This window comes from Pseudophryne corroboree, chromosome 6, assembly GCF_028390025.1.
Source record: "Pseudophryne corroboree isolate aPseCor3 chromosome 6, aPseCor3.hap2, whole genome shotgun sequence".
Classification (NCBI taxonomy): Eukaryota; Metazoa; Chordata; class Amphibia; order Anura; family Myobatrachidae; genus Pseudophryne; species Pseudophryne corroboree.
In genome coordinates this window covers 37875526-37903242 of record NC_086449.1, presented here as the reverse complement: position 1 = coordinate 37903242, position 27717 = coordinate 37875526, and the positions used below count along the sequence as shown (strand labels likewise).

The 27717-nt window shown below is 47.0% G+C and overlaps 1 protein-coding gene across 1 annotated transcript; it reads right to left on the bottom strand.

Moving 5' to 3' along the window:
- Positions 1 to 532: 532 nt before the first annotated feature.
- GUCY2D (guanylate cyclase 2D, retinal) lies at positions 533 to 26589 on the bottom strand. The gene is made up of 19 exons (XM_063930868.1): positions 25939 to 26589; positions 24518 to 25243; positions 23874 to 24172; positions 22461 to 22812; positions 12982 to 13066; positions 10021 to 10114; positions 9811 to 9942; positions 9208 to 9288; positions 8485 to 8661; positions 5378 to 5534; positions 5133 to 5282; positions 4792 to 4940; positions 4207 to 4370; positions 3864 to 4056; positions 3593 to 3767; positions 3305 to 3403; positions 2747 to 2841; positions 2579 to 2664; positions 533 to 1297 (listed from the first exon to the last, which is right to left on the bottom strand). Exons 2-19 carry the CDS (start codon positions 25176 to 25178, stop codon positions 1198 to 1200), a joined length of 3249 nt encoding a protein of 1082 aa, XP_063786938.1. The 5' UTR covers positions 25179 to 25243; positions 25939 to 26589; the 3' UTR covers positions 533 to 1197.
- Positions 26590 to 27717: the final 1128 nt, after the last annotated feature.

The window sequence follows — 27717 nt, the reverse complement described above, 5'->3', positions numbered from 1 at the left end:
GGGCAAAACCATTGATGGTTCCCTTGCAGATTGATTCCCACCATCGCTGTTATCAATCAATGGTACCATCTATGGTAACCATTGATGGATAACCCACCGATGGCCATCCCTACTCTACTGCCCTGATGATAACCAGCAAATGCAGCTCACAACAGACAGCCCTTTTTAAGCTCAAGAAAAACGTAAGTACTAAATGCAAAAGGGTAAAGCAGTTCTCACAGAGGCCAAGGGGGTAATGTAACAGGGTATGAGTTTGCAAAAATGTAGATTATTCAGCGATGTTGCCATCAGAATTAAAGCCGCAATCTTTTTTAAGCCATGTCCATACTTATTTTGCCTTTATGATACAAACTCGTGACTATTTCACCCCCCCCCCCCCCTCCACCCCATGTGTTGGTTAGTAGGAATTCCTCAAGAACCCTAAATCAAGATCATTAGCAAACACATGTAAAGAGGACATCCAACAAGATGTTCCATGATAGTGAATATGGAAGTATTGTACTATCTGGATTTTTTTTTTTATCTTTTCACCTTTATTTACAATGATGCATACACAATATTTTAGTTACAATCTTTTTACACACTTGGGGGGTACGTTGTACTAAGAGCATGCTAAACGGGGGAAGCTTAGTAAGGTTCACACAGGTTAAAAATGAGAGGAGTAATCATTTTAGTTTGGGTGCAGGGAAGCCAGCAACCAATCAGGTGAGACTTCCATCCTCAAACAACCAATGATGTTGCAAACAATCTGGCTTTGATTATCGGCGAGTATATCAGTGCACACAAGCTCGGAAGTCCATCCCATGTAGCCATTTCTGCGAGGATGGAGTCACAATGTTTCAATCATGTGATCTTCAAACAACAGAAATATCTTCCAGGTAGAAGACGTAGCTATTGACTGGGCAAAACACCTCCAAGCCTTGGAGAGTGTGGAAAATAACACTGAAAGAACACGGTCTACTATATTGTACTAACTGCGCCACAGAGGTGGCAAAGTCATCTTTGGATTTGTGTCTTGCATTGCTTCTAGGAGACGTCGCCCTCAAAGTACTGGAGAGAACCCAAACGTGTCTCTGAAGGATCGAGGTTTCCACAGAAAACAGAGAAAGTCTGTGAAACTTTGGAGCAGCTCTCCGGAGGTTCTAAGCTTCTGTCTGAGTAGCGCCAACAGAGGTAGACGCATGTGAGACATGGTGGTCACTTCATTTTCTGCTTCTTCACTATGTCCCTCTCCATCTCTAGCTTCTTCCTCCTCCTCTCCGGGATTTCATCGAGACTGATGCCGTGGTTGCTGCTCCTGTAATAGGTGACACGGATGAGAGTCCAGAACAGAGAGAGCGCCTGGTACAGACTTGAGCGTCGTACTGACCAGAGAGGTTGTCAAAATGATGCAGAAATGGGATGCAGTCATAATGTCAACCTATATAATGTCAACATTGTTGAAATGTTGAGTTTGAACATGTCGGCATGTGCAGTATGTTGACATGTTCATTACAAAATGCCAACATCTGAAATGTCAAAATTCTGCACAGACTGGCAGCAAAGGGTTAGGGTTAAACTGCGGTTGGAAGGGGTAGGCACTAGGGGGAGGGTTATGGTCAGGCTGCAGGAGCGGAGATTAGGGTTAGACACTAGGGGGAGGGTTAGGGTTAGGCTGCGGGAGCGGAGGTTAGGGTTAGGCATGGGGGGGTTAGGGTTAGGATATGGAAGAGGAGGCTAGGTTTAGGCACTAGGGGGAGGGATAGGGTCATGCTATGGGAGGGGAGGTTAGGGTTAGGCACTAGGGGGAGGGTTAAGGATTAGGCTATGGCAGGGGAGGTTAGGGTCAGGCACTAGGTGGAGGGGGTTAGGGTTAGGCTACGGGAAAGGAGACTAGGGTTGGTCTATGGGAAAGGAGATTTGGGTTAGGCTATGGGAGGGGAGGATAGGGTTATACTATGGGACTGGAGGATAGGGTTAGGCTATTGGAGGGGTGGTATGGGTTAGGCTATTGGAGGGGTGGTATGGGTTAGGCTATTGGAGGGGTGGTATGGGTTAAGTACTATGGGTAGGGTTAGGAATACTTATTGCCAGAAGCTGTAAAAGATCCATCAGAAGTCATTCTGATGTAATGGCCAGGTAAGTCATTCTGCTTGACCAGGTAAGTCACCAATAGACCACCAGGGCAGTTTTGTCCGCATTCTAACTTCTATTCATGCCAGCATGATGAATGTCAACAAAATATATGGCACCCACAGAAATCTATAATCTATCCTGGTCTGAATTAGATGTGCACAAAATGTGACCATGGTGTAGCAGAATGTTGGGCGACCATACGTCAGAAAGGATGAAGTGACTGAAAAATTAACACAGAATTATTTTCTGTTAGCTTTTTTTTTGGGGTGGAGTGTTAGGATTAGACGGAGAGATGATGATCAGTAATGATGGTTCTGTGCTATGTATTAATCATGAACATGCCCTACACTGACACAATGGCCATCAAGAAAAGTTCTGACTCCAAGAAGGAATCCAATGAAGAGTAAACCTATTATGGCAGAAAACGAGTTTGGGAGGGAGGGAACATAGATAGATTACTCACCCTGGTAATACATCTGGCGGTGTCGGCAAGGGCTTATTGAATCCTTTTTTCCCTACCAGCCAGAACGTGTCCTCCACTCCTTTACCCTAAAGAAACACAGATGGCACTGCTGAACATAAGTGGAGAATGGGAGGTCTCTTGTCCCCAAGCAGAATAGAGACAATTTACCTTGAGTTCAGTTTTACCCCTGACTTCCGTTAAGTATCCTTCTTGCAAAGACATGAGGATGTTCACCGTACTGACATTCACGTGGACACGATAAGCTGCGGAGGATACGACCAGTCAAGAAGTGATGAGACAGTAATATTTAAATCCGCTCCGGCAAACAAGATGATCATAAATCCTGTCGCTAGTGATTTCTGCTACGCCTCGGAAAAGAGGCAAAGCAAGAGGATTTATACCGGCACAATCCATGCCAGTATCACACATCCCCCCCCCACCCCATAGACACATAGAATTTGATGGCAGATAAGAACCAGTTGGTGCATGCCATTTTTGGTAGCCAATCTGGGCCTCATTTGCTGTCAGACAGAAATCCTGCTAGAAGGTACAATTTTACACTTTGCCAAAAACAGCAGGAGATTCTAAAATATGTGGACTAGAGCTTGGGGGTGAGGGCCCAGCCTGGCTCATCTCTGAGTTGCTGTCTGGCAATACAACAGTCTAATACATGCAAAACCAGCCAGTATACAAAGGCTACAGTACACGGTGGCGACAAACACTTACGAAGCCCCGTGGACTCCATACGAGATGCTGTGTTGACAGTGTCACCAAAGAGGCAATACCGTGGCATTGTGAGTCCAACCACGCCTGCTACACATGGACCTATGGGACACATGCAGAAATGAGAACATAAGGAGAAGGCGGATGAGTGAAAAGAGGAAGGTTGAGATGGCCAGAAAGTGATTCACCAAGAGTGAAGAATATTAGGACAAGGACTACAAAGTGACAGCTGTAGAATCAAGTTGTGGAGGCTGGATTTGCCTTTTGACCAATATACTCACACATACTCACCAGAGTGGAGCCCAATGCGTATCTTGACCGGGACATCCGGCATATGTCTCATTTTAAATGATCCCACGGAGCTTAGGATATCCAGAGACATGTTCGAAATCTCTGCTGCATGGCGGGTCCCATTTCTTTTAGGAAGGCCTGAAGCCACCATGTAGGCATCTCCAATGGTCTCCACCTTTTTAAGATAAAAAATCGGATAATTTCATGTCCAAAAGAGAAAAACTAAAGGAAAGAATTCTCTCCATAAATATGAAGGGATGTAGTCAATTACCTTGTAGACGTCATGAGATCCAATGATGGCATCAAAGAGTGTATATAGGTCATTGAGGAGGTCAACTACTTCAATAGGGTCACTTAGGGAGGAGATGGTCGTGAAGCCTACAATGTCACTAAAGTAAATGGTGACCTGGTCAAAATATTCCGGCTCCACAGGGGCGCCTGTCTTCAGAGCCTCGGCTACAGATCTGAGGGAGACATGTTCACAATTTAAGGGAGGAGGGAGGGCAATGGGCAACATTTACCCTCATCTGTACCACCTAAACCTCTTATAGCGCTCATCATATCAGTATATTCCCAGCCCCAATCGTCTCCTGTATTCTCCTCGCTCCACTTACGGTGGAAGCATCTGAGTGAGGAGTTTGTCTGTCTTCTGCTTCTCAATTTCCAGCTCTTCTGTCCTCTCTCGGATCAGGTCTTCCAGGTTACTAGAGTACTGCTCCAGCATTCGGAGCATTGAGTCGATAATGTTCGTTTTGCGTCCACGGTTTATACTCTTAAACTGAATGAAAAAATTAAAGAATAACAGCTTGAAAGTAAAAACAAAACAAAAACAAAACAAAAAAAAAATAGTCCAAAAGCTACATATAAAATATTTGGCTATGTACCAGCAACAGTGAATGGGATGCTGTCCCAAAGGAAAAAAACAGGGTAATTATTGACCGTGATCTTGTAGAGGCTGGTGAATGTTCTTGGCTACAGGCCGGTCTAGCCCTGGGACATCTTATTGCTCACCCGTAGTGAACATCATGATTGGCTAACCCATGATTATCAATCTTTTGATTGGCTACAGGTTGTCAAATGCCTAATTTACTTATCTGGTTGGCCACTGGTTGGTTTAGTCATGTGAATGTTCTGACGCTCAAATTGACATCCACTGTCCAGTGATAAATTTATCGTTTGAAAAGAATAATAATCTTTACCTGGTCAAATATCTGGTCTATATTCGGTCTCCTCTCTGGGTGTTCACTCCAGCACTGCTTCATTAAATGGATACACTCGGGGGGAGCCTGGTCCAGGGACACAGAGGGTCGGCATAGAGGGGGAGGACGACGGACCTTACGGATGATTTCTGCCAGAAGTTAGGGTGGATGAAGCGGGCAGTGGTACCGAGAGGAAGGACATCATCAATTGGGAATTATAAAAGCAGATGGAGAGGGGGAGAGGTAGGGTGAGAGAGGGGAGGGAAGAGAAGGAGAGGGAGAGAAAGGGGGTGATAGAGAGGGAGGGAGAGAACTGGCTAGTCTTGTAGTGCCCGACTTACCCTCAGCAGTGAGTTCCAGCATGCAGTAAGGAGTGCCTCGTATAATAACTTCCTGCACTATAATGGCAAAACCATATATGTCTCCTTTGTAGCTTCCTCTCGTATTTGGTAGGGAGTCACGCAAGATTTCTGGGGCTGTCCAGAACAGGTCTGAAATAAGGGGGAGGCGGAATGTCAAGGGTTACGGTGACGTCTATGCTGCTATTACTAATCACACTCACATCTAATGGTTAGAACCAGCTTACCTTCAGGCATGGACTTGGCTGGAGTCAGTCTCTGAGCTTCATACAACTCATTCATTCCATGGTCTGTTACTTTAAGGACAAATCTCCCGTCCACCACACAGTTCCTGGATTTGAGACATCCATGAGCGATCTCACGATGATGAAGGAACTTCAAACCCTGAAACAATGCACAGTGAACAGCAGTGGTGAGAAGATTCTATATTAGCTCCACAGGATCATTCCAGGATCAGAGTATGTCGGTTGTAGGAGGGCCCAGCTCCTGATAGGATTTAAGGTGTTTAATCGCTGAAGTCAAATCTTATTATGAGACTCAAAACCAGACAGATAGATCCATGCTCTGGATTCACAGTACTACATAGTGGGTTAGTTTGATTTGCCATGGGAGAGGGTTGGAGATGACATGCGTTTATGAAACTGCATTGTCTGCGTTTGAGGTTAGCATTTTGGGGGTCATTCCGAGTTGTTCGCTCGCAAGCTGCTTTTAGCAGCTTTGCACACGCTAAGCCGCCGCCTACTGGGAGTGAATCTTAGCTTATCAAAATTGCGAACGAAAGATTAGCAGAATTGCGAATAGACACTTCTTAGCAGTTTCTGAGTAGCTCCAAACTTACTCGGCATCTGCAATCAGTTCAGTGCTTGTCGTTCCTGGTTTGACGTCACAAACGCACCCAGCGTTCGCCCAGACACTCCTCCGTTTCTCCAGCCACTCCCGCGTTTTTCCCAGAAACGGTAGCGTTTTTTCACACACTCCCATAAAACGGCCAGTTTCCGCCCAGAAACACCCACTTCCTGTCAATCACATTACGATCACCATAACGAAGAAAAAACCTCGTAATGTCGTGAGTAAAATTCCTAACTGCAAAGCAAATTTACTTGGCGCAGTCGCAGTGCGGACATTGCGCATGCGCAGTAGCGACTAATCGCTCCGTTGCGAGAAAAAAATAACGAGCGAACAACTCGGAATGACCCCCTTTGTTTTTAGAAAGGGGCAGTCTGATTCGCGTAGGATGGTTAGTTATAGAAGGTAGATATCACTGTAGAAATAAGTAGTGGACCAGGTAGAGAGTATTTAAGTGCTTTCTGGATTGGGGTGCAGGCAAAAGTATGAGGTAGAGTATGGTGAGGCTAAAGTAAAGGAGGCGGTGGTCTGAGAGACTAGGAAGGCCAAGTTGCATAACACAGAGGTGCCTATTTCTCCAACAGGAGACAACGCAGCTCCAGGCTCTGATGATCTGTACCTCAGCCGTGGCACACCAAACAGACCCACCACCTAAATGTGCTCCTGACTTGGCTGAGCTCCACTGGAGGAAATATTATACCACAGCCATCTTCCACCACAATAAATTGAAATTAAATTTTTCAACTTGCTGAGAAAACATGTTGCACTTCTGTGATATCTCCCCAGCCTTCTGACCCCTATTCCTCTTTATGTCTCTGGCCACATTCAGCTCATCACCTTCCTCCCTCACAGCCCAAACTTTTGCCACCTACTTCAATAGACAAAATGACAACATTTAACAAGCTATTTCCCATAAATTTATTCACCTTCCCCTACACTCCACAATCCACCCTAAGATCACTCTGTGCAAGAGCTGATGGCGAAGCCTCTGTACTTATATCATCATCTTACCCAACATCCTTTCCACTCAACCTTATTCCTGCCCATGCCCAACTTTTCCTCTCCCACACTGTATGTACACCTCTTCAATCTGCCTCTCCACTGGAAAATTTCCATCACGGCTAAAGTTCCCAATTTTAAAGAGACCAGCTCTCTCCCCAACTATCACCCTATCTATCTACTCTTCTTTGTCTCTAACAACTTGAAAGATAAGTGAACAATCAAACATGTCACTTAATCTTCTCTCACTTTCTTCTTGGCTTTCTGCAATAGGGTTTCCACCAACAACATTTCACTGAGATTATACTCACAAAAGTGATCGATTATCTACCTACAGCAAAGTCTAAGGGTCATTTCTCTGTATTCATCCTACTGGACTACTCTGCTGCTTTGAACACTGTTGATCACCCTCTTCTTCTGCAGACCCTTAGCTCCATTGTCCTTCATGACACAGGTCTTACCTAGTTCACTTCCTACATATCCAACCGCTCCTTCAGGATCTCTGGTTCTCTCCACCTCTCCTCTCCCAGAGTGACCACCTCCCCTTAAATCTCGCTCACCATCAATAACATCATAATATCTCGTCTCCCCAGCCCGCTGCTTCAGTGTCAAGCTAGACTCTAGTCTCTGCTTTAGTCCTCACATTCTTTCTCCAAGTCCTCCATCTTTGGAAGATTTCCCGGATACACTCTATTACTACCAAAACGCTTACCCTCTCACGTCCTGACTACACAGCTGCCTTCTATCAGGCAATGGGGGTAATTCTGAGTTGATCGCAGCAGGAACTTTGTGAGCAGTTGGGCAAAACCATGTGCACTGCAGGGGAGGCAGATATAACATGTTCAGAGAGAGATAGATTTGGGTGTGGTGAGTTCAATCTGCAATATAAATTGCAGTGTAAAAATAAAGCAGACAGTATTTACCCTGCACAGAAACAAAAGAACCCACCCAAATCTAACTCTCCCTGCACATGTTATATTTGCCTCACCTGCAGTGCACATGGTTTTGCCCAACTGCTAAAAAAAATTCCTGCTGCAATCAACTTGGAATTACCCCCAATGCCCGCAATTCCCTACACTGGCTTTCCGCATCCTCCAGGATCCAATTCAAACTGATCACTTATAAAATCCTCAAGGTTACCCCATCATACATCTCAAATCTGATTTCAAAATGTTCTCTCGCTGATCCTCTTAGGTCTGCCTCTGAACTGTGGCTTGCCTCACCTCTGGCAACCACCTCTCACTTCCAACAAGACATCTCATGTGGTGCAGTCCACTGATGGAAATCCCTACCAGGCCCGGTCAGACTCTCCCACAGGTGATCTCTGAAAGTCAATATCTTTAGAGCACACATTACTACTACCTTGTATGTTTCTGTTTTATATATGTCCTGTTTTCCTCACTGTCTGGAACTGCAGAGCACTGTGGTGCCTTACAACACTAATAGTAAATAATACGAGTGAAATGTCCTTTTATAGGACCCTGCCCACCTTGATGAGGTCTAGAAGAAGTGAGGATTTGAACATCCAGTCTAGCTTCATGTCTTGGTTCTGGATGAGGTCTTCCAGGCTGCCACGTGAGCAATGTTCAGACACAACACCCAGGGCCCCCATGTCATGGAACATGCCCAAGTAAAGGTTCACGTTCTCGTGGCGAAGGTCACGAAGCTGAGAAAGTAATTGGTTATAATAATGTGTTGAAGAGTAAACAGCACAATATCTGGTCAGCTTACAGAAGATGATCGATTTCCAAATGGGACACAATGAGGAGGACTGCAGGGATGAGAGCATAAAGATTAGAGATCATGTAACCGTTTCGCCTTTACATGGTGGCTGGCCAGATAGATAAAGCAAAGAAACGTGTAGGGAGGACGAGTAACAACCATTTGCAAATCACATTATTATAAATGGAAGGGGGAAAGAAAACAATGTAGAGAAACATAAAAATATAGTAACTGGCTGGGGTTCACTTCCACAGGTTAAGCAACTATATATTACATGCTTATTTCCACCATAAGGCAGAGGAAAAATGAATAACAATCATGTGCAAATGGCATTAATATCAATCGGAGGGTGAAGGAAAACAACATGTATACATTGTTTTTCTAAATTAATACTATCTAATGTAAGGCAACTTGCACTATAGGTTAGTGATACTGTAGTGGTGAATTCCACCCAATGAGTCCAGACTTTTTTGCTCATCCTGACACTTACAGTGCAGAACATGTTCTTTGTAGCTGGGCGGATGTCTCCATGCTTCTCACCGGGAAACCTTTTGAGCCATACCCAGTCCCCCTAAGAATAAAAGGAAAATTTGACAACAAACATCTCTTGATAAGATAGCATTACTATAGGTCTTTCAATAATAAACAAAACAGTTCAACTTATGAGCAACAAAAACATTAGTACATTTGTCCGCAAGTGTTGAAGGAAAACTATTTCCATTATGGTATGCAAGGCCTGACTCATGGATCTGCCCAATCTGTTGAGGTAGTGGATGCATCTTGTGGGATCTACCATCAAACGGGAATGGAGACCTCATCATAACCCCCATGGCTGAACTGGAGATGCATCAAGCCTTGGAGAGATATAAAGTAGAGAAGTTGCCCAAAGCAACCAATAAGCGACTAACTGTCATTTATCCAGCACATTCTATGAAATGAATCTGATCGGTTGCTATGGGTAACACCTCCACCTTAGAAGGTTTGATACCTCTGCTCCCTTTGATCTCACAGAAGCAATGACTGTGAAGGATAGAGTGTACATTTTACAAATCCACCACAGCTAGGGGTGACGTATTATGGCCAGAAGGCTTACCTCGAAGACTGCCACATTTGTTGTGTACGGTGTGGCCGCCGCCATGCTCTTCCCAGATAGGGAGTTCCGGGGTGTCCGGATTTCACTGACACTCTTCCCCAACATGCTCAACCTGCTGTCGTCGCCCAGTTTCTGAGAGAGAAACGGATCGGATTTGTCTATTGTCTGCTCAAGAGCCTCCACCCCCATCCCCTAATGCCCAGCTCTCACCTTCCTGCTCTGGGTGTGAATGAAAACTAAGTCATCCAAGGTGAGAATAATCTTGTTAGGGCCTCTCGTGAGCTTCGCATGCTGAATTTTTCTCCTGCAAACAATAAACAAAATGGTTTTGTTCTTTTACATATAGAGCCATTCATAATTTTTTTTTTTTTTTCCATTTTATTTGGAACCACTGGAGTCCTGGATCCAAGCTTTGTGCATCTAGACTTCTGTCGTCCCCCAAGATAAGGAGAAGATAATAAAAGAGCAATCAAAGAGCTTCTTCTAAGGTTGTCAGAGGTTGGACTTAGCCTAACATAATAACATATAAAAACATACAATAACATATAAAAACCACTTGGCCCATCTAGACTGCCCTTTTTAACCTTCAAACCCTATTAGATCCTCAGTTCTTTGTAAGGATATCCATATGTTAGTCACAAGCATGTTAAAATTGCTCTTCTGTCTCAGCCTCTACGACCTCTGATTGGAGGTTATTCCACTTCTCTACTACCCTTTCTGTGAAGTCATTGTTTCTCAAGTTTCCCCTGAACCTCCCCCCCTCCAGTCTCAGTGTATGTCCTCGTGTCCTATTGCTTCTCTTCATTTGAAGAATGTTTCCCTCCTGGACTTTGGTAAAACCCTTGATATATATGTGAAAGTCTCTATCATGTCCCCCCTTTCCCTTCTCTGCTCCACACTATACATACTGAGATTTCTTAGTCTTTCTGGGTATGTTTTGTGATGTAGGCCATGCACCATTTTAGTTGTCCTTCTCTGTACAGTCTGTAGTGTATTAATTTCCTTCTGAAGAAATGGCCTCCAGAACAGGACACAGTATTCCAGACGAGGCCGTACCACGTGTAGATTGACACGTTCCATCTATCCACACACCTAGGCACATTTCTAGTTTGCAGAGGTGTCTCCCAAGACTAGAGAGAAGACTTGCTCCTTGATAAGCGGTGAAAAGACCATCTGAGTGCATTGGGGCAAATCCCAGGGGGGTGAGAATTCGATGCACTTCATGAATGAGGTAACTGCACTTTACAAGAACATCGCACTGCCAACAGGTATCACCATATCCTATCTCGGCATCTAGCAAGGGATAGGTCATCTGGCTCACAGCTGGCTGGCAGGGCATGCTGGGAAATGTAGTTCCATAACAACGAGCAGCACTGTTAGAAATAGGTAAGTGAAGCCGGAGGACGTTGTGCTCCCGGGGTACCCCCGCCATACTGCCTATGGCAAAAATAGGTGAGAGTTTCAGCGCGGGTGGGTTGCCTGGGGCAGTCGGACGCAGCTGCGTACGTGACAACATCTTTTGGAGGTCGTCTGTCTGTGACTTTAGCCCTTTCAATGGGGTACGTCCATGCAGAGGCGGATTTAGACCTCATGGGGCCCTAAGAAAGGCCCCCTTCATCACTCAATCCATAGCGCTATATGGGTCTAATTGATGATGACACGCTGTGGCCGATGTTCACGCAAGTGAGCGATTGTTGGCAGACTGCCCGTGTGCAGAGATCGTACTGCTCATATGCCAAGGTTCCTTTGCCACCTCGCCCACAGTGAGGGCTGTGTGTGTGTGTCAATCTTCACTATGTAAATATTTACTTTGCTATGTAATAATACAGTGCAATTGTGAGGTGACCCCGAGAAAGAGTCTCAGAGAGAGATAGAGAGAGAGAAAGGATATCAGAGAGAGAGAAAGGGTATCAGAGAGAGAGAGAACGGGTGTCAGGGAGAGAGAGAGAGAAAGGAGCGAGAATGAGAGTGAGAGAAAGGGTGTCAGGGAGAAAGAAAAGGGGAGAGAGGGGAGCAAGAGAGGGAGTGATACAGGGTGTCAGAGAGAGGGGAGTCAGGGAGGGGGAATAAGCAGGAGAGTGATAGAGGGTGTCAGAGAGAGAGAGAAAGGGTGTCAGGGGGAGAGACAGGAGCGAGAGAGAGGGAGAGAGAAGAGCAAGAGAGGGAGAGATATATCGTGTCGAAGAGAGGGGAGACAGGGAGAGGGGACGAGCAGGAGAGTGACAGAGATAGGGAGAGAGGGGGGGAGACAGAGAGGGAGCGAGTGGGAGAGAGGGTGTGTCGGGGCGAGAAAGAGGGGGGAGAGAGAGTCAGGGAGAGAGAGAGAGAAGAGAAAGAGTGTCAGGGAGAGAGAGTGCAAGAGAGAGAGGGGAGGAAGGGAAGTGCTGAGACAGACCAGAGTGTGCTAGAAGCACCAAAGCAGAGAGCGACACCCCAGCCAGGAAAGAGCAACTGTACGGTTTGTGACAGGTGCATGGTGATAGAATGAACACTACACCACATACCAGTAGGTTATTTGGCTGCAGACTAAAATGTACCCTAACTTGTGTATGTTAAGGAATTCAGATAGCAAGATCCAATGGGTGCGGGAAATGATGTGAATGTTCTCTGCTTAGCGCTGCGCGATTGGTGTCGCTATAAAAGTAAATGATAATAACAACAGTTCTCTGCGTGTCAAACTTTTCATTTCATAGACCTTACAGCGAGCAAGGGTCATCTGTGTCACCGCATAAAGCGCTGAAGGCAAATTTATATTTTTTACACATCATTTAAATATGAAAGAAGCGTTTTCTGCAGCTGTAGTCAGTAGAAAACATTCCGGAGGTGACTGATTCTGGGAATCATTTAGATAAACATATTGTGCTCAAGAAGGCCAAACTATTTATTACACTAGGGGGTAAATTTACTAAGGTGGGAGTTTTTTTAGAACTGGTGATGTTGCCTATAGCAACCAATCAGATTCTATCTATTATCTTCTAGAAGCAGCTTGATAAATGTTAAGTAGAATCTGATTGGTTGCTATAGGCAACATCACTAGTTCAAAAAAACTCCCACCTTAGTAAATTTACCCCTAGGAGTTTACACTAGGACTTATGCACGAGCTGCACTACCCACAGTGGCCACAGGGTGGCCACAAGTGAAAGGCCTGTGCACGCTGCGTTTTTACCATACCTTATGTAGCAGGTGAGAGAGGCTCCTGTAAGCAGAAGGCTGGCGATGAGGATGAACAGCAGAATTACAAAGGCAGGATCCACACCTGTAATTGAAATAACATCAGAGGCGCTCAGAGATACTCAACAGAAATGCACGGTGCTGATCTGGACACGTGATTTGGATTGTACGTCTACGTCGCACAATGGGGGTCATTCTAAGTCGATCGTAGCTGTGCTAAATTTAGCACAGCTACGATCATTCACACTGACATGCGGGGGGACGCCCAGCACAGGGCTATCCCGCCCCGCATGTCAGTGCCGCCCCCCCCCCCCCCCCCCCACAGAAGTTCAAAGGCATCACACGGCAGCGATGCCTTTGCACTTCAAGAGTAGCTCCCGACCAGTGCAGCTTTAACGTGCTGGCCGTGAGCTACTCGTCGCTCCCCGGCCCGCAAAAGCTGCGTTTGACGTCACGCAGCCGCCGCGGCCCCCCCCCCCCCAACGGTCCGGCCACGCCTGCATTGGACGGACCGCTCCCCCGAAACGGCAGCTTAATGCTGCCATCCAGCCACTTCCCGCCCAGCGACCGCCTCTGCCTCAGAGGCGATCGGATCGTTGCGACAAACTGCAACGAGCGAACCGGTCGGAATGACCCCCTATGTTTCCCAAACCCGGCACAGTCCAGGTACTACGGACATACATGCACGAGCACAAGTGGCTTATTATTATTAGCTGTCTGGTTGGTTTATCCACCTGTGCTAAAGCAGGGCTATCCCTAATGTCTGGACAGTGAGTGGGCCTTGAGCACCAGGTTTGGGAAACACTGACCTAATAAATGCTTTATATTATAATTAGCGGCGGTACCCGGCTCCACTCGGGTGGAAGTTGGTGAAAACGAACCGGTTACCTACTAATAAGTCCAGGGCTGCCATCAGAAATGATGGGGCCCGGGACTGACAAATTTGGAAGGGCCCCCCTACCCCCTTCCCATAGCTCCCCCAAAGCTTTCCAGAGGGGACCTGGGTGGCAGCGATGAGGATCGCGGGGATAGGCCAGCTGCCTGTGTATCGGCAGGGCACGCAGCCACGCAGAGCTGCGGTTGTAATATTCTTTCAATTGAGCCGGCCGTGAGCCAATCGGAGTTCACGGACCGGCAGCCAATCAGGAGCTGGCAGCTTCTGACTGGCTGCCGGTCCGTGAGCTCCAATTGGCTTACGGCTGGCCCAATAGAAAGAATACACACTGCTGCTCTGTGTGCCTCCGTGGCTGCCTGCCCTGCCGGTGCACAGGTAGCTGGCCTGCCCCGGCCATCCTCATCGCTGCCACCCGGGACCCCTCTCAATCAGGGCCCAGTATTGGAGTCCCCACCGCCCCCTTCCCTTGATGGCGGGCCTGAATAAGTCTATAACGATACACAGTGCACAGGTGCCGCAATGTTATCATTGGTCACTATTGAGGCGCATACGCCTGTTGCTGTTGACTTGCCGAGAGCAGGTCAGGGGACTCCTCCCCACGGAGCCCCGCCCACAGCCCCCTGATGACTGATCGTGATGATACTTAGCCTAAAACCTGCCTGGGAAAATTACCTAAACAGTGGTAAAAACTGCATCGCAATCGGTCCGGTGGTTTCAGAGTTTACCACAATCAGACAAACAAAGAGACATTCTCATTTATAAGATGTATAGAATAGATTGCCATCAGAGTTCATTAGGGTGACATCGACAAGGTGTCCGCATCAATGTGTCCCACACTTCCCAACATTCCTGGCAGCCAACATCCCCAAACCGGGTGTGGTTCATAGGGTCAAACACACTTGGGTCAACAGTGTCTAGGCCGACCACTATTGGTCGACAGTAACTAAGTCGACACCCACTCCAATCTTAGTCCACGTGGATCGTAAACTATGAAAAAGTGAAAAAAGTGAAAAAAATTGTGAAAAACTCATGTCTACCTTTTGTCATGTCGACCTAGTGACCACGTTGACCTAGAAACCCTGTCGACCTAATGCATGTCGACCAATAGTGGTCGACCTAATGGCTGTCGACTTAAGTGTGGTCGACCTAGAGACCGGATACCCCCCCAAACCACCCATACCACACAACCGGTCCACGCTAGGCCACCCCACTCTCCTAGGGTTGTTGGAGGGATCCGGTACCTAAGCCCTGCAACACTCGATGGCACTGTTTATAAAATATCAGCTCCTAACCAATCAGCTCCTAACTGCCAGGTTACAGGCTGTTTTTGAAAAATGACAGTTAGGGGCTGATTGGTTGGCACTTTATCTCTCTCAAGCTAAGATAGATCTCCCTCAAAGCCCCAGCAGGTACAAGCTATGAAAAGCTACACTTATTGGAACTTTGCAGTCTTAATTAGCCGAAGTGCAGGATATACAGGATCTTGCCTTTCCCCATGGTTTTTAGGGAACAGGGGCTTGATAAATGCCCCCTGGCCCCTAGCCAGAAAGGGGGGGATGCAGACCATACTGTACCCTGGGCCCCCTCTGTTCGGGGGCCCCTGGACAGAGCACCCTGGCATCACTAGCTTTCCCTCTCATGCAGCAGCAGATCCAGACAGCTGGAAGTGCAGCCAGAGACACAGGAGTATCAAGTTACATGAACTATCGATGGAGCTTCCCAACCAGAGGAGAGATAGGAGGGTGGAGAGAGCTGTGACACAGAGTGGGATCCCTGTGTCACTTACAGCTCTCTCCACACCTGGGTGTCTGAGTCCTGTGTAAGTTATCTAATGAGGGTCTACTCTAGACACACACACACACACACACACACACACACGCTCCTCCTGAGTCCTGAGCCAGTGTGTAAGTAGTACAGAGGCTGCTGCTATTTTTTGCATGCAACAAGATAAATTATAGATTTTATTTTTCTATGTGTATTGTAAGGTTAAGTTCCACTACAAGAAGATTTGATAAAATAATTGTCTTTCAATTAGGTGTTTAGTTTAAATCTAATATACACCACTGGGTTAATATACACAATCTATACCTCCCACCATAACCCACTCCAGGAGGTACAAAATGCTCTCTACCTTCTTAAGTCATAATTGCAATCACCTGTGTTGAGACATCTTTCTCATCAATTAAAAAGTTCAACAGAGGTGACTACGCTCATATATTAAGAGGGAAGCAGATGCAAAGAGCATTTTGTTGCTCCTGGAATGTGTCATGTTGGGAGGTATGCACAATGTTATACACAGCCCCCCCTCCCCCCTTCTACCGTATAAAGTGCCCCGGACCCCCCAAGACTTAATCCGGCCCTGCCCTAGCACCATCCATCTTCCCTCCTATATACATACTCGCAGTGCTGCTGCAGCACTCCTTGGGACTGATTCTGTGCTGGGAAAAGCACAAGTAACTGTGCATCTGGATAACACCACATTATACTGCAGAGGTGGGGGCAGATGTAACATGTGCAGAGAGAGTTAGGTTTGGGAAGGGCGTGTCCTAGCTCAAATCTAAATTGCAGTGTAAAGGGCCGTACTGACGGGGAGATTTCCCCAGAGATGTGTGCTGAGCGGTCTAGCACAGACCGCTCAGCACACATCTCTCCTCCCACTCAGCACAGCGCGATGTGCGGAGGAGGAGGGGGGGGAAGGGGGTGGACACGGGGGCTGCTCATTTCACCCAGGCCAATCTAGCGCCGGCGATAGCGACGCGCGGGACCGCGCATCGCTGTCTCCGGCACCCCTACACACGGAGCGATGTTCAGCTAATTTCTAAGCAATCTAGTCAGATTGCTTAGAAATTAGCTGAACATCGCTCCGTCTGTACCCCCCTTTAGAATAAAGCTGCCCAGCATGTGTGGGCTACATGCAGAAGCAGCCTGTATTTACCCTGCATGCAAACATATCCATTACCCTTACATTGCAACATATCCAGGTGCAAAGTTACTGGTTCTTAGGGGGTGGCTTAATCGATGGTTGCCATCGATTGCCCCATTGGCGATAACCATCGATGGCACATAAACCATCTATGGCGAGCCATCGTAAGGTGCTGGCTGGGCCGCGGGCCAATCAAAAAAATGGGGGGCCGTGCTTAGTGGGTGTCGGGGGCAGAGCTATGCTCCGTGTCCGAGCACCTTGCAAAAATTAATAAATATTCGTTTATGTTGTGTCATCAGTGGAGGGAAACCATCTGGTTCTCTCACATCGATAGCAAAAGCATTCAACATCGGTCACAAACCATCGATGATTAGGAAACATAGATGGCCGATGGCCATCCCTTCTGCTTCTTTTCTTGCTTTTGTGCCAACTTGGGATCAGCCCCAGACTATGGTGGGACAGCGCCACCAAGTGACCAACATAGGAAACACGCTAAAATGCATTTTTCTTGAAAATGCTGTTGGAATTTTTATTAATGCAATTATAGAAAGATACTGGATAATAATGAGTACCAAACTTTAACATACATTGAAATGCCATCATTATGCATCCATCATTATGCATTGGTACCCCAATCTTAACCTGAGGCCAAAATCATTCAGCATGACGCTTTCCTGCAATCCATAGAAATAAAATACACTGCTCAAAAAAAATATTAAATACTTTGTTCTTTACATAGTTGAATGTGCTGACAACAAAATCACACAAAAATTATCAATGGAAATCAAATTTATTAACCCATGGAGGTCTGGATTTGGAGTCAACCTCAAAATTAAAGTGGAAAAACACATTACAGGCTGATCAAACTTTGATGTAATGTTCTTAAAACAAGTCAAAATGAGGCTCAGTAGTGTGTGTGGCCTCCACGTGCCTGTATGACCTCCCTACAACCCACACAAGTGGCTCAGGAAGTGCAGCTCATCCAGGATGGCACATCAATGCGAGCTGTGGCAAGAAGGTTTGCTGTGTCTGTCAGCGTAGTGTCCAGAGCATGGAGGCGCTACCAGGAGACAGGCCAGTACATCAGGAGACGTGGAGGAGGCCGTAGGAGGGCAACAACCCAGCAGCAGGACCGCTACCTCCGCCTTTGTGCAAGGAGGAACAGGAGGAGCACTGCCAGAGCCCTGCAAAATGACCTCCAGCAAGCCACAAATGTGCACGTGTCTACTCAAACGATCAGAAACAGACTCCATGAGGGTGGTATGAGGGCCCGACGTCCACAGGTGGGGGTTGTGCTTACAGCCCAACACCGTGCAGGACGTTTGGCATTTGCCAGAGAACACCAAGATTGGCAAATTTGCCACTGGCGCCCTGTGCTCTTCACAGATGAAAGCAGGTTCTCACTGAGCACATGTGACAGACGTGACAGAGTCTGGAGACGCCAAGGAGAACGTTCTGCTGCCTGCAACATCCTCCAGCATGACCGGTTTGGCAGTGGGTCAGTAATGGTGTGGGGTGGCATTTCTTTGGGGGGCCGCACATCCCTCCATGTGCTCGCCAGAGGTAGCCTGACTGCCATTAGGTACCGAGATGAGATCCTCAGACCCCTTGTGAGACCATATGCTGGTGCGGTTGGCCTTGGGTTTCCTCCTAATGCAAGACCTCATGTGGCTGGAGTGTGTCAGCAGTTCCTGCAAGACGAAGGCATTGATGCTATGGACTGGCCCACCCATTCCCCAGACCTGAATCCAATTGAGCACATCTGGGACAGCATGTCTCGCTCCATCCACCAACGCTACGTGCACCACAGACTGTCCAGGAGTTGGCGGATGCTTTAGTCCAGGTCTGGGAGGAGATCCCTCAGTAGACCATCCGCCACCTCATCAGGAGCATGCCCAGGCGTTGTAGGGAGGTCATACAGGCACGTGGAGGCCACACACACTACTGAGCCTCATTTTGACTTGTTTTAAGGACATTACATCAAAGTTGGATCAGCCTGTAGTGTGTTTTTCCACTTTAATTTTGAGTGTGACTCCAAATCCAGACCTCCATGGGTTAATAAATTTGATTTCCATTGATAATTTTTGTGTGATTTTGTTGTCAGCACATTCAAGTATGTAAAGAACAAAGTATTTAATAAGAATATTTCATTCATTCAGATCTAGGATGTGTTATTTTAGTGTTCCCTTTATTTTTTTGAGCAGGGTATATACAAGTCCACAGGGCCACCATCAGGGGGAAACTGCCGGGATTGTAGTCTCGGGCCTGGAGAGAGAGGGGGTCCTGCTGCCTCTGGCTCCTAACGACGATATCTGGAGAGCTGCTGCAGGCTGTGCCAATGTGCAGAGAGGTCTTCTTAAAATCAAGCCTTCCCTGGGCTTTGGCCCTCTGTGAATCATTCCCGCAGTGACGTCACGTAGGGGTGGAGCGCCAAGGTACAATATGGGGGGTGGGCTAGCTAATTTTTCAGTCACAGGCCCCACAATTTCTGATGGCATCCCTGTAAGCCTGCATCTACTGGTTGGCCAGGGTGGCACTCGCCAGGTGCATCGGTCATGAAGACGGGCCAAGCCACTGACAAATTTTAACTCCTGCTGTCCAAAATGTCACAGAAGTCTCTCCACACATCCCCCAACCTTGGTTTGAGCTCTTAGCTATGAAGCCTCCATGATGCTGTAGCCCAGAGCTGCAGCGGTCGTGATGTCATGATATTGTGACCCAGCTGAATAGTTTTAGTTAGTTAAGGCCTTCCCTTTACAGAGGATGCTCGGACCTCTAGATAGAAGACTGACTTAGGGAGTAATTCAGACCTGGTCGCTGGGGCTGCTAAAATTGTTGTCCTGCGATCAGGTAGTCGCCGCCCAAGGGGAGTGTATATTCGTCATGCAAGTGTGCGATCGCATGTGTACACCGAGCTGCTAAAAATCCCTCAGTCAACGGACAGCTGCAAATCCGTTCCCACCTCACTCACCAGTGAATGGTTTTTACCACTGTGTGTGCAGTGTGTGCGCAGCCCAGGACTTATCCTACAGTGCGATGAGAACAGGCTGATCGGGGTCAGGGCTGACGTCACACACCCTCCCTGAAAACCAGTGGCGTAACTACTGCCCCCGCAGCCACTGCGGAGGCGCAGGGCTGCAGGGGGGCGCCGCCACTGATTCACAGCAGATTGACATGTAGACTAGTCGTACGCATGTCAGTCTGCTAAATGTTTCTTCCAAGATGGCTGCCGCCATGGAGTAAACATGCTAGAGGTCATACTTGACCTCTAGCATCTAGGAGGTGCCGAAACCCGCGGGAGCGCATAGCAGCCCTGCTATTGTGGAGCGGCGGGGGCAGCAGTAGCAGCAACGGGGGGAACGGGCAGCGGTGCCCGCGGCACACTAAACAGTGGGGAGCGGTTTGGGCAGCATTACTCCCCATGACACCCAGTGCATGAAATCCCTGGCAACAAGCATTACCCCCTGGCAACAAGCTTGACACCCAGCGCATGAAACCTCTGGCAATGGGCATGACACCCTGAGCATGAAACCCCTGGCAACGAGCAGGTAATTTAAAAGTAATTAGAAGCCTTACTGTAGGGCTTAATGTGTAACGGGCATTGCGGTATGTGGCATAATGTATCACGGGCATTGCGGTATGTGGCATCATGTATCACGGTCATTGTGGTATGTAGTATAATGTATACTGGGCATTGCGGTGTGTGGCATAATGTCTCAGGGTCATTGCAGTGTGTGGCATAATGTATCACGGACATTGCTGTGTGTGGCATAATGTATCACGGACATTGCGGTGTGTGTCATAATGTGTCACAGGCATTGTATGTGCTATAATGTATCAGGGGCATTGCAGTGTGTAACATAATGTATAACAGGCATTGCGATGCGTGTCATAATGTGTCGGGGGCATTACGGTGTGTGGCATAATGTGTTGGGGGCATCATGGTGTGTGGCATAATGTCTAAGGGCCATTGCAGTATGTGGCATAATGTATCACGGGCATTGCGGTATGTGGCATAATGTATCACGGGCATTGCGATATGTGGCATCATGTATCACGGTCATTGTGGTATGTAGTATAATGTATACTGGGCATTGCGGTGTGTGTCATAATGTGTCACAGGCATGACGGTGTGTGGCATAATGTCTCAGGGTCATTGCAGTGTGTGGCATAATGTATCACGGACATTGCTGTGTGTGGCATAATGTATCACGGACATTGCGGTGTGTGTCATAATGTGTCACAGGCATTGTATGTGCTATAATGTATCAGGGGCATTGCAGTGTGTAACATAATGTATAACAGGCATTGCGATGCGTGTCATAATGTGTCGGGGCATTACGGTGTGTGGCATAATGTGTCGGGGGCATCATGGTGTGTGGCATAATGTCTAAGGGCCATTGCAGTATGTGGCATAATGTATAATGGGAATTACTATAAGGAGGAAAAATGACAAATAATGTAAGGGGCATGAATCAGGATTTCCCCCCCCCTGTGGTCGCCAATGTCTCTGCGTGCAGGTTGCAAAACTGGGGTATAAGGTAGTCTTTTCCTGCAATGCCACGCCCATATTAATGAAGCCACACCCCTTTTCTTCACTTTGATAGTGCAAATTATGAGGGGAGGGGGGGGTGGCGCACCAGAGTATTTATTGGCTTGGGGGAGAAACATTTCTAGTTACGCCACTGCTGATAACGCTTGGGAACACCTGCGTTTCCCCTGACACTCCCAGAAAATGGTCACCCACAAACAGCCTCTTCCTGTCAATCAGCTTGCGAATGGCTGTGCGATTGGAATTTTCGCACCAGCCTGTCGCTGACCGGCGATGCCTTTTGTTGTTTGCCGATGCTTGCCCATTGTGGTGCATACGCATGTGCAGTTAATTGCCGATCGCTCGCTGTGCGAAAACGCACAGTAGCAATCAGGTCTGAATCACCCCCAATGATTGAATGGTAATGAGCACAATGCAAAGGTGTCCCAGTTATAATGACCCACTCAAAATTACAGGACTTTATCTGGGCTTCACCCACTCTGTGGGATGCCCTCCCATGCACAATAAGACTTGCCTCTAGTCTCCAAACCTTTAACCGTTCCCTGAAAACTCACCTCTTCAGACAAGCCTATCAAATTCCAGACCCACCCACATAACCTTCAATACTTCCCTATCTAATTACATACTCCCTGTACAGTACACATAACATCACATATCTTGTATTTCTTTACTCTCACACCCTTCTGACTCTTGCCCAACATTGCGGGTGATCATATCACACAACCCATTAAGAACCTAGCAATCTGGCTGGACCATTATGCAATAGACAGCACCTATCCTTGTGTATCAATGCCTATTTCCCTATATAATGTAAGCTTGCGAGCAGGGCCTTCCGACCTCTATGTCTGTCTGTTTTTACCCAGTTTTCTTCCATTACTGTTGTTCTAATTGTAAAGCGCAACGGAATATGCTGCGCTATGTAAGAAACTGTTAATAAATAATAAATAAAATGAGGATAGTAGACCCAGCCAAAGGGTCCTGCGATTGTTAGGGACCCTCTGAGATATGATACTTTTCTGAAAATACTAAGTAAGACCCTTATTATGAAACCAATACGCCCATATGGAGTTACTGAATTGACCCCTGTACTGACCTACACATGGACTTACCTCCAATACAGATTGAGCTACGATCAAACCAGCAGTCAGAGTCAGTTCCCGGGTGATGATTGTATGGGAAGTGAATCTTTCTCAGGTGATGAAGGTTCCCCGTAACCGGATCAATAGAGTATACTGGGGTGAGTAGCTTGTTCTCTCCATCTGTATCCAGAATGATATACGTAGTCTGGGAGTCGCCGTCCTCATCTAAAGAGAGTGGGTAGCCAAAGCCCTCCAACTGTATGTTCTGCGCATGCCGTGAGATGGAGGCAGCCGTCACTCTCTGCCCTGTCCGGTAGGTCCTCTTTATTACAGTGGCCATCAGGTAGATGGAGTTGTAGATGGTTGCAAAGAGTGGAGACACCTAGTAATAGGGACAGGTTGAGTCTACCATATCTGAAAATCCGATATCCAAAATACAACATTTTCTGAGTGAGACTGAGAAAGTGACACCTTTTCTTTCTGATGGCTCAATGTACACAAACTTTGCTTCATGCACTCAATTATTAAAAATACTGCATAAAATGACCTCCTGGCTCTGTGTATAAGGTGTATATGAAACATAAATGCACGAAAGAGAGGGAGGGAGAGAAAGAGAGAGAGAGAGAGAGAGAGAGAGAGAAAGAAAGAAAGGGAAGTGAGAGACGGGGGAAAAGGGGAGAGAGGGAGAGGGGGAAGAGAGAGAGGGAGTAGAGAGAGAGAGGGGGAGAGTGAAGAGAGAAAGGGGGGAGAGAGGGAAGGAGGAAAAGGGGTGAAATAGGGAGGAGAGATATTGGGAGAGTGGAGAGAGAAAGAGGGAGAGAGAAAGTGGTGGAGAGGGAGAGAGAAAGAGAGGGAGAGAAAAAGTGGTGTAGACGGAGAAAAAGAGAGAGCGACAGGAAGTGGGAGAGAGGAAGAAATGTGAGAAAAAAGAGGGGGGAAAGAGTGTGGGGGAGATTTAAGAGGAAAGAGAGAGAGAGAGGGAGAGATGTGAGAAGAGATAGGGAGGGGGTGGAGAGAGAGAGCAATAGAGAGGGGGGGGGGGGGAGAAAAAGGGAAAGAGAGAGATTAAGGAAAGAGAGAAGGAAGAGATAGAGAGGAAGAGATGTGGAAGAAGGGGGTAGAGATATAAGAAAAGAGAGAAGGGAGAGATAGAGAGGGAGAGATGTGAGAAGAAAGGGGAGTGATTGTAAGAAAAGGGGGCAATGGGGGTAGAGAGACAGAAAGAGTGAGTGATGTGAAAACAGAGATAGACAGGGGGTGATAGGTAGAGGGGGTGGAGAGTAATAGAGAGAGATGTAAGAAGAGGGGGAGATGGAGAGAAGTAAGAAAAGAGAGGGGGTGGAGGAGGGGATAGAGAGAGAGGGAGAGATATGAGAAGGGAGACAGAGTGGGGGTATAGGTAAGGGGATGGGGGCAGGTGGAGAGTGAGAGATGTGAGATTACCTCCATTGGATCAATATCTTGTGGGACCTCGTCATTGGCTTTTGCATCCTGGAAAGCGTTATAGAAGTTTCCATGTTGGGAGCTGACGGTGATCGTGAGGACAGAATCGTATGCTCGGCGTAGCTTAGTGTTGTTGATGAAGATGGGGAAAGGACGGTCATATGGAAGACTGTACTGAAGAGTATCATATGGGATGAAAACCGTGGAGCCATCTGTCATGCGTAGGTCATGGGCTACTTCTAGAAGGTGACGTTGGTCCTCTCCACCAATTAGGACTGAGTGCATGCACATAACCACCACTGTAGAACATCAGTAAGATCATTTTACCATTTTACAAATAGAATGTCTACTTCTAAAGCTTTTCTTGATGAGTTTGTGCAGTTTGGAATGGGTCGTCAAAACACGGATTACATATACGAAATCTCGAGCATGTTGGTATGGACAGTATTAATCTACCACTGTGACGTGTATAAACACCGACATGCAGGACATAATTATCCCTCTGAGTGTTCTTAACAATGAAAGGACACTATAAGAAGCTGTGTTGTATAAATTAGGATACAAGGGTGGAAGGTAAATCAAAGCAGATTAGTTACAAGGATGCACCATGAAACATAAAAATGAATATGCGTAAAAGGTCTCACCTCTCACTCGTCGTTTCCTTTTTAGCTTCCTCAGTGCTTCTCTTGCCCCATCTTCTCCTTCTTCCATGGTGACCACCGGATCAACTGGCAGGCCCCAGTTTCGCAGAGCATCTGAGAGCTCCCTGCCAGCTCCAACCCAATGCTCCTGTGGCCCGATGACCACGGCTACGCCAGCCCAGTGAAAGAAGCTTAGTACCGCATAAAGTATATGGACCGGATGTGGAATGGGGCTCAACACTCCAAGGCAAGACCAGGAAACCATTGGCTTGTTCCAACCTTTGGCAAGTAGACTTGCCGCAGGACAATACGCAGGGTTGGCAGGGCCAACGAAGGCAGCCACTGAATGTTCCATGAGAGCAAAGGCCGCAAACGCACGGGGAGCCGAGCACCCTTGAGTCAATAGTACGTGGTCAATCCAGACACCGGCAGTGAGTGAATGATCCGTGTTAGAATCGTAGAGCGCCAAGCGAGCCGCAACATCTGGGAGAGCCTTCGCTAGCAGTGGGTCACAGGCCCAGGGACCCACTAAGCCAATACGAAAGGTGGCTGCCAAAACTGTCCTTGGCAAGAGAATTAGTACAAAGATCAGCAGGACAGCTGAAGACGGTAAGGTCCACCTGGGATGGTTGGAAAGGAAGAGGAGGGAACTTGGGCAAGGCATGACGTTTAGCACAATTTTAAGAATGATCGAGAGTCATCGTGGAAAGTCGACTGTAATCTCTCGGACTAGTTGTGCAGGATTGTGACGGATGAAACAAGGAGGACAGCAAAGGACAGTCAGGAGAAAAAGAGACAAAGAATTAGTAAACGGTAGATTCCTAAAACTATTAGGCATAGTGATCACGGCCTGTCACACAGAGCACTTTATCTTATCCCAATACCTAGATCTGGGGATTTTCCTTACAAGGGCCACAAAGAGGTCAAGCATGGCTTTGAACAGACCTATCATAATCACACATGCTTTGTGACAAAAAGGGACATTTTTGAAGTAATCACAGAAAAACAAGGAAACTAGAGGACTATACAGAGCACTTCACACACAGACTTAACAGCACACAGAAACCAGTGCATGATAATACGATGCAGCTGGTGGAAGGACATTCATTAATGGTGTGTACGCACCAAAGGAAAATTGAAGCAACAAACTTTGGGAGCCATTGGGAGTTTACAGAACCCTTCTTATATTAATGAGCGAGAAGAAACGTTTGTTAGGAACGTTTCACCACCGTTTGAATTTATTATACATCAACCTCCCTTTAAATCCCTTGGAATGGAGGAAGCCGCTGCAAGGCTTCTCCTTCAAACCGCACAGCCGAGAAATCACGCAGAGGGTCGCCTTAATTCCGATTCGTGACCTGCAGAGCATTGCTCCTTTAATCCTTTACGTTTTTTCTGCCACAAGACACAAGTCAGGAACTCACCTGGGCATCCTGAGATCTTGCTCCCGGACTTTGATGAGGTTGGTGTGAAACAGATCTTTGGGATGGAGGCAGCAGATTCCTCGAGAGATCCAAAGGGGCCGTTTTGGTGGCAGCGATGCAGAAAGAGCGAGACAGAGAGAGAGAGAGAGAGAGACACCTAATCCTGATCTTTAATCTGCTTTTTTTTTACCCTTACCGTCTCCTACTTATTAGACTGTTCTCTCTCCTCCTCCTAATCTCTCGTCCTTCTCATTCTACTGGCACAATCGTCGGTTCCTCTCAGCTGCTCAGTTCTTTGCTTTTCTAAGAACTTACTCGTTTGTCCTTTTTGTCGCTTTGTCACGTCTTCTCTCGTCTTCTCTTTTCTCAGCCAGTCATCTTTACCAGGTGTGCTTCTTAAATAGGAGTTTATACATGGTTCTCCTCATGTCGGTCAGTTTACATTTGGCAAAACTACCGATCCCCTAACTCTAAAGATTCCTCATCCACCAACACTTGTTCTTTTTTCCATTGCCTATATCAGTTCTCCTCTCCACCTGTCACACAGAACCCCCTCCTAACAATTCTCTCCAACCTCATTAAGCTGATTAGCCGATCCAGTGTTCAAGGGGGGTAAAGATTAGGTCACCTCTTGCTGTGTGTTGGTATACAGTCGGCACTGAGAGCTGTGTGCACGTTTGTAGTGAGAGGAGTGGCCAACCTACATGTATTATACAGAGAACAGCGGTGTATATTATCTAGAGGAACAAAGTTATAGATACAGTAACTGTATGTGTTACACAACCCATCAGGAGGATAAATACTGTGGCTGTACGTGTTACATAGAGGAGCAATTACATAGCTGTGTGAAAAGGAGCAGGATGAAGTATAGTCATATATACAGTATATTATCCAGGAACATGTGTCTATTATACAGGTAGGGGAGGGAGCAGGGGGGTTTTAACAGAGGAGGGGGCCCGGGTCCAGTAGTCTCCGGCATTGTCCTGGAGTCTACTGCGCATGCGCAGGTCTCCGGAAACATGGCATCTGCCATGTTCCGGAGACCAATTTGACTACCGCGCATGAGCAGCGACCATTTTGGCTGCGATTTTCGCAGCGTCTGCAGCACCAGATGCTGGACCCCGGAAAGGTAAATATTAAAATATGGGTGCAGTGTGTGCCCCACGGGTCCGTGTGCACCGCACACATTGCACCCCTATATAGAAACGCCAATGGGAGGGAGTACAGCGTGTATATTATTTAAAACTCATAGGTATTTGACTACATCTCCCAATATGGACTGCTGCCTTGTACTTCTATAGGCCAGCTTTGAACGTCATAGGTATTCCAAATACATAATTTTCTGCATAGTGGCCCTCATTCCAAGTTGTTCGCTCGCTAGCTGCTTTTAGCAGCAGTGCACACGCTAGGCCGCCGCCCTCTGGGAGTGTATCTTAGCATAGCAGAATTGCTAATGAAAGATTAGCAATTCTGCTATTAAGTACACTGCTCAAAAAAATAAAGGGAACACTAAAATAACATCCTAGATCTGAATGAATGAAATATTCTTATTAAATACTTAGTTCTTTACATAGTTGAATGTGCTGACAACAAAATCACACAAAAATTATCAATGGAAATCAAATTTATTAACCCATGGAGGCCTGGATTTGGAGTCACCCTCAAAAATAAAGTGGAAAAACACACTACAGGCTGATCCAACTTTGACGTAATATCCTTAAAACAAGTCAAAATGAGGCTCAGTAGTGTGTGTGGCCTCCACGTGCCTGTATAACCTCC

What these genes read in the sequence shown, in the direction of transcription:
- GUCY2D (XM_063930868.1), bottom strand. Translation starts at nt 25,178, where the DNA reads ATGCCTTGCCCAAGTTCCCTCCTCTTCCTTTCCAACCATCCCAGGTGG. An exon ending in AGCCAAGTCCATGCCTGAAG is followed by an intron (nt 5,283 to 5,377) that starts GTAAGCTGGTTC and finishes CCCTTATTTCAG; the next exon opens with ACCTGTTCTGGACAGCCCCA. An exon ending in TATGGAGTCCACGGGGCTTC is followed by an intron (nt 2,842 to 3,304) that starts GTAAGTGTTTGT and finishes TATCCTCCGCAG; the next exon opens with CTTATCGTGTCCACGTGAAT.